This window comes from Hyperolius riggenbachi, chromosome 1 (assembly GCF_040937935.1).
Source record: "Hyperolius riggenbachi isolate aHypRig1 chromosome 1, aHypRig1.pri, whole genome shotgun sequence".
NCBI classification, from domain to species: Eukaryota; Metazoa; Chordata; class Amphibia; order Anura; family Hyperoliidae; genus Hyperolius; species Hyperolius riggenbachi.
Window position 1 is genome coordinate 641,562,745 of NC_090646.1, and position 18,341 is coordinate 641,581,085.

General features: G+C 45.1%; 1 protein-coding gene across 3 annotated transcripts in view; it reads left to right on the forward strand.

Annotated features, from left to right (window-relative positions):
* The window catches only part of CCDC68 (coiled-coil domain containing 68), a 90,771-nt gene that overhangs the window by 54,226 nt on the left and 18,204 nt on the right, over positions 1-18,341 (forward strand). For all 3 annotated transcript variants that reach the window (XR_011029826.1, XR_011029825.1, XM_068271865.1), the window contains exons 5-8: positions 6,522-6,647; positions 9,584-9,712; positions 11,871-11,953; positions 15,544-15,649. Coding sequence is in view for 1 of the 3 variants with exons in the window: in XM_068271865.1 (XP_068127966.1) it covers positions 6,522-6,647; positions 9,584-9,712; positions 11,871-11,953; positions 15,544-15,649 (444 nt within the window). In the remaining 2 variants the exon portion in view is untranslated. The remainder of the gene's footprint in view (positions 1-6,521; positions 6,648-9,583; positions 9,713-11,870; positions 11,954-15,543; positions 15,650-18,341) is intronic.

The following is an 18,341-nucleotide window of genomic DNA, read 5'->3' on the forward strand; positions in this document are numbered from 1 at the left end:
TGCAAATTATTGATGCCAAACAATGCAAAGCTCACAAACTAGGTCATTGAGTCATTGTGTGTTAGGGTTAGAAAAGTGGGCGGACCCACAACAACCAAATACATACTCGGGCAACGCCGGGCAATCAGCTAGTAAATAATAAACTTGCTTATGATTCAGTCAGTGTTTGCCCATTGTAAAATCTTCCTCTCTCTGAGGGCTGGAGCACACCTAGAGCACTTCTGAGCGCTTTACAAAACGCTAGCACTGTGAAAAGCGCTTGGCTAATGTATCTGAATGGGATGGCGCACACCAAAGCGATGTGATTTTCTCCCAAAGGCAAGCGCGGGTCCTGCAGCATTTCTGCTGATTTCTGAGGCGATTCAGCCTTAATGTTAAAGGGGAACTGAAGTAAGAGGTATACAGAGGCTGCAATATTTATTTCCTTTTAATCAACAACAACAACAACAACAACAACAAATAACATTTGTAAAGCGCTTTTCTCCCGTGGGACTCAAAGCGCATAAGCATGGCTCCGACCATCGTGGTACAGGGGAAGAATTTTATAAATCTGGAAATGCCAGGCTAAACAGGTGGCTTTTCAGTCTGGATTTGAATAGCTCCAGGGATGGTGCTGTCTTTACTGGGTGTGGTAGGGAGTTCCAAAGAGTAGGGGCAGCATGACAGAAGGCTCTGTCTCCAGATTTTTTGAGGTGCACTCTGGGAGTGACCAAGTTTATAGAACTTGCTGATCTGAGGTTGTGAGAGGTGTGGTGCAGCTTCAGCAAGTCCTTCATGTATCCAGGGCCCAGATTGTGCAGGGATTTGAATGTCAGCAGTCCAATCTTGAAGAGTATTCTCCATTCTACTGGTAGCCAGTGCAGTGAGCGAAGGATCGGTGTAATGTGACAGTGGCGAGGCTGGTTTGTTAGCAATCTGGCAGCAGCATTCTGCACTAATTGCAGGCGACGCAAGTCTTTTTTGGGGAGGCCAGCATAAAGGGCATTGCAGTAGTCCAGCCGTGATGTGATGAAGGCGTGGACTAGGGTTTGAAGATCCTCTGGGGGAATCAGATGTTTAATCTTTGCAATGTTCTTCAGATGAAAGAAGGAAGATTTAACTACAGATGAAATTTGGTTTCTGAAACTCAATTCCCCATCGATTAGTACGCCAAGGCTGCGCACAAGGTTGGAGCTGTTTATGTCTGAATTCCCAATCCTGATTGGTGTTGCTTTAGGATAGAGCTGTTTTGATGGCGAGCACTGGCTTTGGACAAACAGGACCTCAGTTTTGTCAGCATTCAGTTTCAACCAGTTATCATTCATCCATGCCTGAAGCTCAGCTAAGCAAGAGTTTATTTTTGGGGTAGGGTCTGTTCCACCAGGTTTGAAGGACAGGTATAGCTGTGTGTCATCGGCGTAGCAGTGGTACGTCAGGCCATGTCGTTGGATAAGTGTACCGAGTGGCAACATGTAGATTGCAAACAGCAGAGGGGATAGGATTGATCCTTGTGGCACTCCGAATTGTAGAGGTGCAGGTTTGGACATTATAGGTCCTAGGGATACTCTCTGTGTTCTGTCAGTCAGGAATGATCTGAACCACTGGAGGACTGATCCACTGATGCCACAGTACTCCTGCAGTCTGTTAAGCAGGATTTCATGGTCAACTGTATCAAAAGCAGCTGAGAGATCCAACAGGATTAGGATGGAGCATTCCCCTCTGTCCCTTGCCATGAGCAGATCGTTGCAGACTTGGATGAGGGCTGTTTCACAGCTGTGGTGTTTCTTAAAGCCAGATTGTAGAGGGTCCAGGATGTTGTTTACTGACAGCCTGGTTTCAAGTTGCAGATAGACAGCCTTTTCAATAACTTTACCTAAGAAGGGGAGGTTGGAGACAGGTCTGTAGCTGCTCATAGCATCTGGATCCATGGAAGGTTTTTTGAGAAGGGGCTTGATGATTCCTTCTTTTAGAGAGGTAGGAAACCTCCCTGCTTGCAGAGAGCAATTTACTATTTTGTGAAATGCTGGACCAAGCAGGTCAGGGCATTTCAGCATATGTTTAGTTGGTCCAGGGTCCAGGTCGCAGGTTGTCTGGTGGAGACGACAGAGGGTGTCTGAGATCTCTTCCTCACTAATACTTTTGAAATCAGTCCAGGGTGTTAGGTTGTTTTTGCAGCTATTTCCATTAGTTGCATGAGTCTTGGGTGCTGTGGACTGAATGAGAGACCGAATAGAAGATACTTTGTCAGCAAAGTAGCAGGCAAATTTCTCACATAGCTCCTTTGAGGGAGTTATAGTGGGTTTTAGACAGGATGGATTACATAGTCTATCAACTGTGCGGAATAGTTGGGCTGGTCTGTTGGCGGCCTTTGCGATCTCCTGTGATAGGTAGGAGGATTTTTTCTTGGTGATCGCATTTTGGTAGCTTTCCCGGTGAGAGACAAGGGTGTGTTTATCTTTTGAATTCTGAGATTTTCGCCACTTCCTTTCTAGTCTGCGCACTTCTTTCTTTAGGTCCTTTAGTGAGCTGTCAAACCACCGTGCATGGTGAAGTGGTGTAGATCGTTTGATGCGAACTGGAGCGAGGGCGTCATAGGCAGATGACACTGCATGGTTGTAAATCAGGACCATGGAGTCTGGGTCTGCGCAATGATTGGTTAATGCGTCGAAGTTGAGGATATTCTGAACGTGCTGGGGTGAGACATCTTTCAGTGAACGGTATTTTATGAGTTCTTTCCCTCTGTGTTTTATCGCTGGTGCTGTCAGAGAGAAGTGGATGGTGTGGTGGTCTGACCATACCACTGGGTTTATATCCATGTGTGATATTAAAAGTCCGGAATGAAATATAAGATCCAGGGTGTGCCCTTTCGTATGGGTGGGGAGGTTGATAGCCTGAGAGAAACCCAGTTCATTCATTATGAGAAGTAGTTCACTTCCTAGCTGGGAGTCGTGATCATCCACCCATGCATTGAAGTCTCCCAGGATGATCCATCTAGGGTGTTCCACTGTTACGCAGGATAAGAGTTCAGATATTTCCTTAAGAAAGGCTGGACCATTTTTTGGGGGGCGGTATATGAGCAATATGTTGATGTTTACTTCTGCTGACAGTTGAGCTGCAATACATTCAAAGGTTTCAGTGGGGCCTATGGGCAGGGGCCTTATGTTCAAGGAGGATCTGAAGCATATGGCAACCCCCCCACCCTTGCCGACTTGTCTCTCACAGTGCAAGATTGAATAATTGGCCGGCACGGTTGCTTCAAGAGTTGGGCCTGCATGCTTCCCAAGCCAGGTCTCTGTCAAAAAGGTCAAATCAGAGAGCTCTATTAGGTCATGTATAGTTGCAGTCTTATTATTTATCGATCTGGCATTGCAGAGTGTAGCTGTGATTAAGCTTTTCTGAGGGCAAATATGTTTGGTAGACCTGCTGACCCTCTGCCTCTAATACTATTAGCCATATCCCCTGAACAAGCATGCAGCAGATCAGGTGTTTCAGACTTTAAAGTCAGATCTGACAAGACTAGCTGCATGCTTGTTCCTGGTGTTATTCAGATACTACTGCAGAGAAATAGACTAGCAGGGCTGCCAGGCAACTGGTATTGATTAAAAGGAAATAAATATGGCAACCTCCGTATACCTCTTACTTCAGTTCCCCTTTAAGTATAGGAAAGTTGAAAATCGCTCTAACAAATGCTAGAACAGAGCTATTTTCCATGCTTTTTTTTTTTTCTTTTCTTTTTTTTAACAAAAGGTGTACACTTCCAGCTCGACTGTACAAAAAAAATCTCTACACCAAAACGCACCAAAAATCAGTAGGCATAACTAGAAAATCAAAAATACAGGAGAACAGAAAAACCTGTCACTATAGTTTTAATGTAATTATAGTGACCCTGAGTGACAAGATCCAAAATTGTGCAACATAGATGTGTTGAAAAAACTCGATGAAACCTCAATGGAAGCAAAAATGATTGCAATAAGTGTCCAAAAAGCTGTACCTGGGTGGTGGTGGGAGGGAGCAGGGGTGGGCGCCAGTAAGGTGCAAGGCCTAACAGCTGTTTCGCATGGCCTTCGCCAAGCTTCTTCTGAGGTAAGTGCACTAACTAGAAAATCACTAGGCACATGCCTGAAATCGCTTTGAAATATAGCTACAATATACGCTTAGCGGTTGCTATTATGCTAGCGCTTTTAGGTGTGCAGATTTACATTATGAAATGTATCACTGGTAGTGATCTCTGTTCATCACTGAGAGTTCTATGCACTTAGGGAAATACTGATTGTTTGGTAGATGGAAAAAGCCGTTATTTCCCACAATGCAACGAGGTTCACAGACAGCAAACTATCAGGACCTTGGTCATGACGTCACATTGTGGGAGGGGTTTCACCACAATACTAGCCATACAGAGCCCCCTAATGATCTCTTTGAGAAAAGGTGAAGATTTCTCGTGGGAAATGGAGAATCAGCTCCTGATTGGGATGAAGCTCAATCCTGGGTTACAGTTCCTCTTTAACAAGGAGGAAATGTCCTCCCTCAATTTCCATGGTGCAATATAGTACTTGTTGCCACTGGCGTAACAATAGGCCCTGCAGCCCCTGCTTCCGGAAGTGACATCAGCCGCTAGAGCGAGGAGTATGCGGTGGAACGCACGGAAGAAGGTATGTATCTGCCCGCCGCTGCCCACACTGTAACTAGCTGGAGGGAAGCGCAGAGGGGAGAGCCCCGAGGTGAGGAACTTCCCCTCTCCCCGCCGACTGTGGCCAAGGCTTTCCCCTCATGCTGCCACCCCTCCAGCCCCCACAAAACGGCCCCGAACAGGCCCCAGGGAGGGGAGGGGGCCCGCAATGAAATTCTGCAGGGGGGCCTGGTGGGGCCTAGTTACGCCCCTGCTTGTTGCAGCACTGACATGTGAGTTGGGTGCTGGGGGGTGCCGCTAGAAAAACATATTTTGTAATTTATATTACTGATATTTTACTATGCACAACCCAGCACCAAGTCTCACTTGAATACTCACCTACTAGTGCCTGACACTAAACCTCCCCCTCCTAATTCCTAACACTTACTCCATCATAATTCCTAACACTAACTCCAGCACCCAAACGACCAGCTGAGATGCCCTATTATCAACAGAGCTGGAGAGGTCTATCAACTGGAGATCACAATAAGCTCTTATTGGGGGACGTTTTCTCCTATTGATGTCACTAGGGAAGATTTTCCTCCCCCTCCTAATTCCTAACACTTACTCCATCATAATTCCTAACACTAACTCCAGCACCCAAACGACCAGCTGAGATGCCCTATTATCAACAGAGCTGGAGAGGTCTATCAACTGGAGATCACAATAAGCTCTTATTGGGGGACGTTTTCTCCTATTGATGTCACTAGGGAAGATTTTCCTACATGAAACATGTAGGGCAGGATTGGTACAGTTAAATCCAGAACAGCCACTAGATGGTGCTGTGTGTTATTGACAGCTCTGTTATATGATATTTGTTTCTCTTTTTTGACTCTATATATCAGGGGTCCCCAAACATTTTGGGTAGAGGGCCGGGTCAACATACTTCAGACTGCTGGGGGGCCGGAGTATACAAGAAATGGTGTAGAAATCTTTGTGGGCCAGACATTGAAGCATACCCAGGTGACAACCTGCAGTCCAATTGGACAGCAGTGTCACCTGATGTGGAATTTGATTGGAAGCCAGCAAATTACTGCTTTCTGGCTTCCATGTGGATTGGTGGTGCCAGCACTGGTATTCTATATGCGGACCACCAATATTTAAAGATGTAGCTGACCGCATCTATAAGTAATACATTTTGTGTGTGTGGGCCGGTAAAAAAGCCTCAGGGGGCCGCATTCGGCCCGCGGGCCTTAATTTGAGGACCTCTGCTATATATGATTTTGTAGGGTGATAAAGAAGTACGTTGCCCCTTATTTAATTCACTTTTATTCCTGAGTTTTCTCCTAGGAGATTCTTTTTCATCTTAAGTTTAAATTGACTTTTCAGCACTCTGGAATTGAAAAAGTTCCAAAAAGTAGGTGTAAAAGTACTATCAAAATCATTCTGAGTATTTTCTTGCTGGCTGATGGCTTGAAATGCATTTATTGATAAGGTGTGAAATAATCACCTAGGAGAAAACTTGAGTCTACTTTTTTCACCTATTTGATAACAAATGATGTCCTAGGAGAAAAATCTATGGCCCATTGTCTCTACTGAAGATCATGCTGGCCATACTAGTTTTATAACCCTCATAAGGCAGGTCACCAGATTGTGAGGGTCATCAAGGGCAGGCAAGGGAAATGTTGTGAACATTAAGGGGGCCCAATAAGAGTTTTGCTGGGGGGGTGGGGGGGCATGATTTGTTGTTATGCCCCTGGTTTGGGTGGAAAGGGACACAAGGTTTATGTTTGGTGAAGTGTGGGAGGCCAGATCTTACCCAGATGGAGAGATGGCTTGAAGTATAAGTACACCAACACGTTGAAGCGGCAGTCTCTAAGACAGTAAGTGAGCTGATCATGAATTGCCTGGTTAGTAACGCCGTTGTCTTCTGCAGCTGGAGGCCACGCGGGAGGCAGGTGCAGGAGCGATAAGAGACGCCACACGAAAGCTGTATGAAAACTACAGCAAGAAGTCTGAAAACCTGCGGAAGAGTCATGAAGAGGAGAGGGAGAGATTACAGGTAAGATCTGATCATTGCTAAAGGCTGAGTTTCCACAAGGATATTAAAGTGTACCTGAAGGGAAACAAAGTGCCCCAAAAATATACTTACCGCAGTAGAGGGAAGCTTCTGGATAATCCAGAGTCTCTCACCATCCCCCTCGTCTCCATCGATCCAGTGCTGGGATCCCCTGAACCTCTTCAACAAGGGCTTGTCGAAGCTTGCGCACAGCTGCAGTCCCATTCTTGAACGCGTGTGGCCGCACTGCGCATTACGCCTCGTGCCTGCAAAGTAGCAAGGAGACGCTAAGGCTCGGCTCCATGCTACTTTGCAGGCACGAAGTGTCATGCGTAGAAATGGCCCGAACGGTTCGCACGCAGACTTATTCGCACAAACTTCGGTGGTTCGCATTCGCGGTGAACCGCGAACTATATGCAAGTTCGACCCGCCCCCTATACTACATCATTAGGGTCAACTTTGACCCTTTACATCACAGTCAGCAGACACAAGGTAGCCAATCAGGCTACACTCCCTCCTGGAGCCCCCACACCCTTATAAAACGCAGGCAGTGTCAGCCTTTTCACTCACTCATGTGGCTGCAGTAATTAGAGAAGGGAGAGAACCTGCTGACATAGGGAAAGCTTAGTTAGGCTCTTGTGTTAGGCTTGTTAGGTTGCTCCTTCTTGCTGATACTTATTGCTAAAAAGCACTCCTCATCCTCAACAGCTCTTTTGAGAGCTAATGTTGTTCATGTGATCTATTTTGTGTGTGTGTGTGTGTCCCACAGACACTTGTGTTGCATATACAGCCCTGTCAGTTAGTCGCAGCTGCTGGACCTTGGCCTTCCTGTGTGTGTGACAGCTGTACATTTGTAATACCAATCACTGCATACCCACCTGTTCAGTGCACCTACCTACATAAGCACACGCATTGTTATATACCACCAGTCACTGCACCTGTTGACGGTACCTGTGTGTGACAGCTGCACATTTGTAATACCAATAACTGCATACCCACCTGTTCAGTGCACCTACCTACCTACGTGAGTGCACGCAGTTTTATATACCAGTCAGTCACTGCACCTGTTCACGGTACCTGTGTGTGTGACAGCTGCACATTGTATTGATACCAGTCACTGCATACCTGTTCACTGCATCTGTGTGACTGCACATTGAAATTAGTCAAGTCAGTGCATACCTTTCACTTCGTACCCCCCAATATGGGCAAAACAGGCAGAGGCAGGCCACCTGACAGGTCTGTTCGAGGTTGTGCTTTCGTGATTTTGTGCGGCCCTGGACCAAAGTACAGTGTTCAGAAGGCACATGCCATTAACCCCCAAGATTGTCAGGACGTAGTTGACTATTTACCACTGAACACCTCATCTTCCTCAGCTTCCGCACGGAAGCGTGACATATCTTCCTCCTCCTGCTCTGATTCTGGCACCCAACTTAACACTCAGTCGGCCGCCACCACCAAAGTGCCATCATCCCAGGGCTGAGCGGTGTGGAAATTTTTTGTGTGTCTGCCTCAGATGCGAACAATGCCATCTGTACTCTCTGTCACCAAAAATTGAGCCGTGGAAAGACCAAGACCCGCGTAGGGACAACTTCCTTACGAAGGCACATGATGACAAAGCACAAACTGCAGTGGGATGACCACCTGAGCAGGGGTGCTCGGATAGTACTTTTTAAAATCCGAATTGATCCGGATACCTAGATATCTGGATCCGGTTCGGATATCCGAATCTGTACCGTGATGTTGAAAGGCAAGTGGTGTCATCTCTGGCACACAGCGTTGGGTCAAGATAATAAGGTCGTTGCTTCACTGTGGACAGACCAAATTAGATCAGCTGGACAGTCACTGTTCTGTCATTGAGCTACCTCAGCCCGAACATTTGAGCTTAAAAACTGCCACGGCCTGCACTCTGGCCATTGCGCGCACAAGTCCAGCACAGCCGTCACTACACAAACAGCTGTTTGCGGTGCGTTACACAGTGAGTTTAGTGTGTCAGTGTGAAGCAGTACTCTAATTACACTCCCTGATTAATGTATACACATGCAAGATATTTTAAAGCACTTTAGGCCTGTAATTCAGCATGCAATGTGATTTCTGCCCTTAAAACGCTGCTTTGCGTCAAATCCAGATTTTTCCCGGGGACTTTTGGCGTGTATCCCACTCCGTCATGCCCCCTCCAGGTGTTATACCCCTTGAAACATTTTTTCCATCACTTTTGTGGCCAGCATAAATGTTGCTAATTTTCGAAGTTCGCCTCCCCATTGAAGTCTATTGCGGTTCGCGAAAGTTTGCTCGGACCAAACTTTTTGCTGAGGTTCGTGTTTAAGGTTCGCGAACCGAAAATATGAGGTTCGAGCCATCTCTAGTCATGCGCAGTGCGGCCACACTTGTTCATGTATGGGACTGCGGCCGCGCGCAAGCTTCACGCAGGAGTGAGGCATCCTGCCATACTCAATGAACGTGAGCGTGTCTACAAACTTCCAGATGCTCCAGCGCTGGATCGGTTGTCTCTCTACCGAGGTAAGCTTCTGACTTTCTCTCCTAAGGAACTTATTGGGTTTGCTTTAATTTTCACACTCGTTTTTTTTGTTTGCATGTTTTATGCACATTTTTGCATACCTATTGACAAGCGTTACATGAGAAGTGGATGCAGTGTACAAAAGAATGCAGCATCCTGTCAGTTTTTCCCTGCACATTTTCGCATAAGGAAGTTTGCAATTTAAGGAAATAAGGCCATTGACTTTCATTGAAGTGCGATGTTAAGCGTTTTTGTTGTTCTTACGTGGAGAAACACTCAAATCTGGGTGGTGTGGAAGCCCAGCCTAAAGAAGAGTACATTTCTTATATATATTTCTTCACATATTTAGTTTGATTTTGAACTTTATTCAGTGTAATTATATTGTGTGCTGGTTATTTTACAAATATGGTTATCATTTTTGTAGCTATCTGCGGCTGAACATGAAGATCAGTTTATGAAGAGCGTCGACAGGCTGAACGAGGTTGCGGAGAAGATAGAAGAGAAACATGGCCGAATCCTTGAACTGCAGAAACTCATGGAGAGAATGGAAGTTGTGAGTGTTGTTGGTGTTACGGGTCACCAGCAAGTGTTTTCCCACCAGACCTTATGGTGAAGTCTGTGCTCATCCATATAGCACTCTGGGGCCCATATGCAATTAATTTTTCACCTGAGTTATCTCCTAGGAGATCATTTTCATCTTCTCTATAAATTAAATTTTCAGCATTTTACAATTGAAAAAGTACCCAAAAGTCGGTGAAAATGTACTATCAAATTTATTTTTAGTAATTTCTTGATTGCTGGTGACTTAAAAAACATTTTATGGCAAGTTGTAAAAATATCACCTAGGAGAAAACTCAGGAGAAAATGTGAATTGCATATGGGCCCGGGGGGGTGAATAAAACAGATCAGACAAGGAGAAAACAATAGTGTTAAAGTGGTCTGAAACTCCAACATTACATTCAATAAAAATATGTTTTCCTACTTTTTATTACTCATACAGTTATCATATTTGCTTTTGTGCATAAGTAATATGTCTGTTTACAAATTACAAGTTTCCAAAGTGTAGTTTATCTTGCCCTGAAACCTGCCATTGCATTTTAATCAAACTGCTTTTTATTATATATTAACATCTTCTAATGAGTTGTTCTGAGCTGTTTGTGTGCCTGAAGCACAGAGAGCTTCACAGAGAGCTCCTTTTCACTTGTTACACTGTATTTACACCCATGTATCAACATTGGAAAATGCTAGACTTTTAGACCACTTTAAAGGGAACCTTAACTGTGGAATGGAAAAAAAGTTTCACTTACCTGGGGCTTTCCCAAGCTCCCTGCAGCCGTCCTGTGCCCTCGCAGCTCCTCAAGTGTCATCCGGTCCCCCGCTGTGGCTTAGTTTCGTTTTCGGCGACTGCCAGTCAGCAACGCGTCCTATTGTTCGCCTTCCCCACTGTGAAGCGCGTCATTTGCAGGCGAAGTTCCACAGTTAAGGTTCCCTTTAAGCTCAAATTTTGCATAATAGTCATTTTGCATAAAAATGTGCAATAACGATGCAAATTTTGTGAGGCAAAACTTCCAGAAAATGTGTAATCAATTTGGCTCATATACAGTGCTGCCCCTAATCATTCGTACCCCTGGCAATTTTTTTACTTAAAGTTACTTTTATTCAACCAGCAAGTAATTTTTGGAAGGGAAATGACATAGGTGTCTCCCAAAAGATAATAAAATGATGTACAAGAGGCATTGTTGTGAAAAAAACAAACATTTCTCAGCTTTTATTTACATTTCAGCAAAAGGGGTCCCGTCCAAAATGATTCATACCCTTCTCAATAATCAATAGAAAAGCCTTTATTGGCTATTACAGCAATCAAACGCTTGCTATAATTATTTGCATGTCTCCATGGGTATTTTTGCCCATTCATCTTTAGCAATGAGCTCCAAATATTTCAGGTCGGAGGGTCCTCTTGCCATTACCCTGATCTTTAGCTCCTTTAGGCCTCTTTCACAGTGGGAGTGACCTTAAAGTTGCACGTTAGAAAATGTTTTAATGTGTACTAACGCACAGCAATATTAAGTCTGTGCAACATTCACAGTGCACACGTTGCGTTTGTGTGTAACGTGTAGTAATATTTAGAAAGTGCTGCATGCTGTGCATTTAGCAATAAATCTGCTGCGTTATGTGTGTTGCACATGCTCAGTAATGTTGTTTTTTTTTGTTGTTTTTTTTTTAAATGTAACGCATGCGCCGTTTTTGTTCCATCAGTATGCAACAAAAATGGTGCACCAAACGCAGGGCTAAAGAATGTACTATAACGTCCAAGTTATAGTCTTTCAATGCGTTGCATTAGGGGCATGTTATGTGACCTCAACGTTGCATCAAACGCAAAGTCCCACTGTGAAAGAGGCCTTAAGGATCAGAGCTTTTTTTTTTCAATACAGCACTTCCTGGTCAGGAGCCAATGAAAATGGCTCCTGGCCGATGTATGTAACTCAGCTGTGTTTAGAAGGATGCTGCATCAGGCTTTGGCAGCCACATGAGTGGCGTGTATATATAACAGGAATTTGTGTTGTGTTTTGAGCATCATCGTTAGAATATTATAATAGGGGAGAGGAGGGACCAGTTTATTAAACAGGCCTTTTGGTCCTGCAGCTAGATAAGTGGGCAAAATTCAATTTTATTTTGGTTAAAACATTAATCAATTTCTCTATTTTTAACAGGAAAACGCAGCCTTGCTGGAGAAGAAACATTTCATTGAGAATGAGCTGCAGAGACGGATGGGAGATCCAGCAAACAAAAATGGGTCAGTAAGCTGCCACTTCCTTCTCTGGACTGTTCTCCAGACCATAACTGCAGGCAGAGCCGGGACAATGTCCTCCAGCACCCAAGGCTGAGACACCAAAGTGCGCCCCTCCATCCCTCCCACCCCAGCCCCAGCAGTCACTGCCATGTATCCCCTTTTCTTATTTCTCTTTGGTTCAAACACAATAGGGGAATGATAGCTGGGTGAGTTGTGCGCCCCCTCCTACACTGCGCCCTGAGGCTGGAGCCTCTCTCGCCTCAGCCCAGCCCTGACTGCAGGACTCTCTCACCCCGTTTGTGTCTTGGAATTTGTTATACATTTTAATAATCATTAGTGACGAGAACAAATTTCTCATAATCGTAATTTTGCATTGTAATTCGCAATTACACTGCCAAATTGTAATACAAAATTTAAAGGAAATTCATAATTAATTTGTAAACCTAATCAGGAACTGAAATTTTACAATTTTGCAGGATTTTCACGTAATTTTGTGCCAATTTTAGCGGTAACAGCAAAGCCCACCATACATGCTATCGTTACCAAATTGTTACGTATGTTAAAGAGGACCTGCAGTGAAAATGACGTAATGAAAAAAAAGTGCTTAATTTTTACAATAATTATTTATAACTAGCGGACCCGCATACGCCACATAAGAGGGTATCGGGCAGGAAGGGGGTATTGGGCACAGTGGCGGGGGGGTCGGATCCCCCTCACTCACCTGGGTCCCCCATCTGCGCTCCCCCTCCAGCTTAAGCTCAGCAGCAGACGCCGCCGCTATTAGTAAGAGGCAGCGGGCGGGGATGACTCACCTCTTCCGCATTCCAGCGTGCGTTCCACTGTCACTTCCTGCAATGCCGCCCACTGTATTGTAAGTGGACAGCATTGCAGGAAGTGAGGACAGTGGAACGCACTGTTAAATCTTTCCTCTTCCTGATTTACATTCTCAAATTTTTGGTGACATTTTTACTGCTGGTATGTCTGTGGAAGTAGATGCTGGTTACTTGTCAGTTGGAAAGAGCTGTTATTTTTTCACAATGCAACAAGGCTCCCACAGTGTGATGTCAGTACCTAGGTGCTGACATCACACTGTGGGAGGGGTTTCACCACAATATCAGCCATACAGAGCCCCCTGATGATCCGTTTGAGAAAAGGTAAAGATTCCTCATGGGAAAGGGGGTATCAGCTACTGATTGGGATGCTCAATCCTGGGTTACAGTTCCTCCTTAACTAGCTAAGGACCACGTCACGCCAATGGCCGTGACCGCGGCGGCAGCCCCAGGGCCGCCTAACACCGATCAGCGTAAAGTCCTGGGGCTGGCTCCGCCTTCAGTCTCCCAGCGGCGATCACCGCTCGGAGACTATTAGACGGTCGTCTATTTACTACGTACAGCGCTGCGATGTAGAGCAGCGCTGTACTGGGGACAGCCGTGTCACTCGGCTGTCCACTCCAGAGGCACAAAAGCGATCCGCTGTGATAGGCTGAAGCCTATCACACCCAATTGCGCTGATTGGCTGGCGGCGGGAGGGAGGGGGGGAAGAGGAAATATTTTAAAAAAATAGTTACAAATATTTAAAAAATAATGTAATAAATATTTATTTTAAAAAAAACACCTGGGGTGTGATCAGACCCCTCCAACAGAGAGCTCTGTTGGTGGGGAGAAATGATGTGTGTGTGGGGGGGAGGGGATTACTTGTGTGCTGAGTTGTGTGGCCCTAGAGTGAGCCCTTAAAGCTGAAGTGGCCATTTTTGTGAAAAATGGCCTGGTCCTTGGGGGGGGGGGGGGGGGGGGAGGGGCTGGGTAAAAGCCTGTGGTCCTGAATAGGTTAAAGAGAAAAAAATAATTTTTCAATAATTTTTTTTTTTTACTTATTCCCACTCTTTTCTTTAACATACGAAGCAATTTTGGTGAAAATAGCATGTATGGGAGCTTTGCTATTCACCACAAAATCATATTGCCATAATTGTTAAACTTTACACACAATTTTGCGTAATTGCAATAAGCAGATTAGGATCATCACTAATAATCATGTTGTTTTTGTCACTGTAATTGTCATTTCTGTATTCTGCACCAATTCTGTATTTTGTATATTGGTGTATACCCACTTAAAGACCGCTCCACACCAACTGGCATGGACGCGGCAACAGCCCCAGGACCGCCTAAAGCCGATCGGCGTGCAGTCTTGGGGGTGTGTTTAGCAGGAGATTGTGCGCGCGCGCATCTCTGATTGTGTGACACGGCTGTCCCCCTGGGACGCAGGAGAGCAATCAGCTCTCATTGGGTGAAGCCTATGACAGCTGATCGCTGTCATAGGCTGGCTAGGGGAGGGAGGGTAGGGTAAAAAAAATATAAATAAATAGCATTATTTATTATTTAAAAAAAGCAAATGAATATTTCACAATATATAAATAAACATTCAGGGAGCAATCCTCGCCCACCAACAAAAATCTCTGTTGGTGGGCAGAAAAGGAGGGGGGGGGGAATCACTTGTGTGCTGGGTTGTACTGCCCTGCTGCGAGCCCTTAAAGCTGCAGTGACCTAATTAGTGAAAAATGGCCTGGTCATTAGGGGGGGTTTAAGCCCGGGGTCCCTAAAGAGAAACGCCGACCAAGAATTGGACTTTATCCCAATCAGTAGCTGATACCCCCTTTTACATGAGAAATCTATTCCTTTTCACAAACAGACCATCAGGGGGCGCTATATGGCTGATATGTGGTACCCATTCTGAGTACGTACTTTTGGCAGTTTCCTGTCTGTGAACCCTGTTGCATTGTGGGAAATAGCTGTTTACAGCTGTTTCCAACTGCCAAAGCAGCAAGCAGGAGCTACATCACCTGCCAGCAGTGAAAATGTCACCATGTGATAAATGTCAGAATGTAAATCAGGGATTTAAAAGATTTTGAAATGGGCAAACACTGACTAAATCATTTATACATAATTATTGTAAAAATGAAGCACTTTTTTTATTACATTATTTTCACTGGAGTTCCTCTTTAAGTGGATACCATTGTTTGTATTATTATGTACAACATGTTTGTTTCTTATTTTGTACAGCGCCACAGAATTTGTTGGTACTTTATAAATCAATAATAATGCAGTGCATGTACATTGGAAAGCTATGGAAGGACTAGCTAGGGTCAGATAGCATAACCTAGAACTTGTATTCAGCAATAACACCAGAATCTAACGAAAATATTAGCTGTAACAATACTCTCTCCACACTGACTGCTGTACTGCTGCAGTTCTGTGGCTGGAATAGGTAGTTATATCTCCATATACTAGTCTGATCAGTAATGTGTTCACCTTACTTGAAATGGAAATGTCACAACAATTTTAAGTAGTTCTCCATAATTTTACTCTGTGGCACCACCGGCTATGTAAAAATATACTATACTGGAATAGTGTACTGCTGTGTGTCTTCTTCTAGCCTGTAGATGTCACTGTTCCATTATCTATAATGTGCGTTATAGTAGGACCTCATCTAGTATTTGTGTTGTTGTTCATCCTGGCGCATGGTGTCTCCATGCTCAAGTGAAATAAAGCTCTGTGAATCACATATACAAAAACAGATGGGTGTTTTTTTGTTTTTAGGATTGTGTCAATGCAGAATGAAGCCTCTACCGTCCAGGAACAAATCGACCACCTGCAGGGGCTCATGATGTCTCAGCACCAGCATCTCCGCGCTCTGATCCAAGAGGTGAGAGGAACACATTCTGTGCTATGTGATGGGCTTCAGTGGGTGCAGCATGCGGACAGCAAAGTTTTTTGCAAGGGCACCAAGTCATTTCTAGTTATGGCCCTGTTTTCACTCCTACTGTATTCACTCATCTCTAATGATGTCATCCCAATGGGACATTGTCCTCTGTGCCTCTCCTGTATATTGTGTTCCCTCAACTGTTTAGATTGTAATTTCACCGTTATGTTACGCTCAGTCTCTTTTTGTTCCTCAGTCTTTCGTTGCAGGCTGCTGACTATACAAAAAGACAAGACTCAAATAAATTTCAACCAAAATAGCCGCGACAGTAGTCCATACACGGGCAATCCAAATTGTATGATCTTAAAAACAAAAGCACCGCGAGAGGGGCGCTCTCCTAGTGAGTATTGCCTTCACAGTACACCCTTGTGCAGATCACACACAGGGCTTGATTCCTAAAGCTGTGATAACTCCTATCAGGGTCGCGCTAGCATTTTGCGTGCGCTATACCATGCGTACCAGTTTTTGCGCGCAATCGTTAATTTTTGCACACTAGCGTGAATTTTCGTGTGAAAATGCGTGTTTTACCGCGCGAAAAACATTACGCGCGTTAACGCATGCGTAAAAAGCTAGCGCGACCGTGATAGAAGTTATCTCAGCTTTGAGAGTCAAGCCCACTGCGTTAGGGAGAGAGCCAGGGGCGTAACAATAGACCCTGCAAGGGATGCAGCCGCAGAAGGGCCCAAAAGCAACAAGGGGCCTACTCTGAAAGACTGAAAACTAAGGGCAAGGAGAGACAAAACTTTCTGCTCTCTACACAATTGTTCTAATGACTGCATCTGCTCAGCCACTGAGAAGGAATCATATGAAGTTTTGCAGACAAAGATTTGTAGACAATCCCTATTTAGTGTTCACCAGGGTCTTTTGTACAGTGCTGGTCTACCCCCATCCAAAGTTTTGCAGGGGGGCCCTGTGATTTCTTGTTACACCCCTGGAAAGAGCTACCAGGGGAGAGAACACGCCCCCTTTCTGCTCCTGCTCACCAGATAGTTTCTTTCAAACTTGCATATCAGTCCATGTCAGTATAAGTCCATGTCATCTTTAATACCTATTAAAACGCCAAACCGCTTCCATAGCATTTTGATAAGGCTCCCAAAGGCCCCAAGTTAAAACTGCGTACATGAATAAAACTTGTAACTGTGCCTATAACCATACCGCATTCGCTGCGGTCCCGGTCACCTCTCACGTGTCCCGGCTAGTAAACCTCGGTGGTTAAACAGCGTGCGTCCTCCAAACTCAACCCTACGCGTTTCAGCACGTGGGTTGTGACTCATCGGGGATGTGCTTTTGTTTTTAAGGTTTGGATTGCCTGTGTATGGACTACTGTCGCGGTTATTTTGGTTGAAATGTTTAGATTGTAAGCCTGGTGGGGCAGGTCCTCTTCCCTCCTATCCCATGACTCCCTGCTTCATAGATTGTAAGTCTGATGGAGCAGATCCTCTTTCCGTCATGTATCATATTTTCCTGATTGGGGTCTGCACCTCTATCTATCTATCTATCTATCTATCTACGTTTCTATCTCTCTCTCTACAGCAAAGTCACAATTATACGGAACTTAGGCAACCTGAAGTCTCAACTAACCGGCATGCCTGAGGGGGATAACGGAGTCAGGGGGGAACTGTGCTTTGGGGGGAGGGGGCTCTGCAGAGCATTGCATAGTCAAAAATACTCACCGAGCCTTCAGGGGCCGTCTTCTTCCTTGCCTGCAGCTCCCTTCAGCTTTCTGACATCCATGCATGGCTCCCAGCGTATCATGTGACCCGATGTGGGTCAGGTGACATGCCAGGACCCATACACAGGATGCCAGAAAGCCACTGGAAGCTACAGGAATTGTAGAAGACAGCGCCTGGAGGCTCGGTGAGTATTTTCTGCTGCACAGGGGAGGAGAGGTTTGTGCTTTTTGTTTGTGCTGGTTGCGCCAGCAACCGGCAAGCACACGTATCCGGCATCAGGCAATCCCCACCTGTGCCACTTACAGGGAACTTCGCTGTATTTATCTTTGTCTGTCTGACTGTGGACAGTTCTCCTTTAAGAAATCTGCATTGGTTATCGCTAACCTAAGCTCTATCTTGTCACTTTCATTTTTCTTGCAGCTCTTGTGCCATCTGGTGGTCCCTAAGGTTCTTACAGCTCTAGTCATTTAATATGCTAATATGACTATTTATTGAATGTTGTTTAAAGGGAACCCGAGCTGAGAGTGATATGGAGGCTGCCATATGTATTTCCTTGTAAACCATGCTAGTTGCCTGGTACTCCTGCTGATCTTCTGGCATAAGTAATGTCTAAGTTAATGTCTAAGTTAAAACTAATGTCTAAGTTAAAACTAAGTAATGTCTAAGTTAAAACTCTGGACCACACATTTGGCCAATCCTGTACAAAAAAGTCAGCTAAGTCAGAGTACCTGATCTGCTGCATGCCTGTTTAGGGTCTATAACGAAACGTATTAGAGGCAGAGAATCAGCAGGACTGCCAGGCAACTGGTATTGTTTAACCACTTAAGTACCAGCGGTCTCTGTCCCCTTAAGGACCAGAGACCGCTGGTACAGAAATGGCGGAATTCCGACGAATCGCCGCACATCGGAACCTGGGCCACCTACTCTGCCGTCATAGAGTTCCTGTGAGCCGGCCAGGAGCT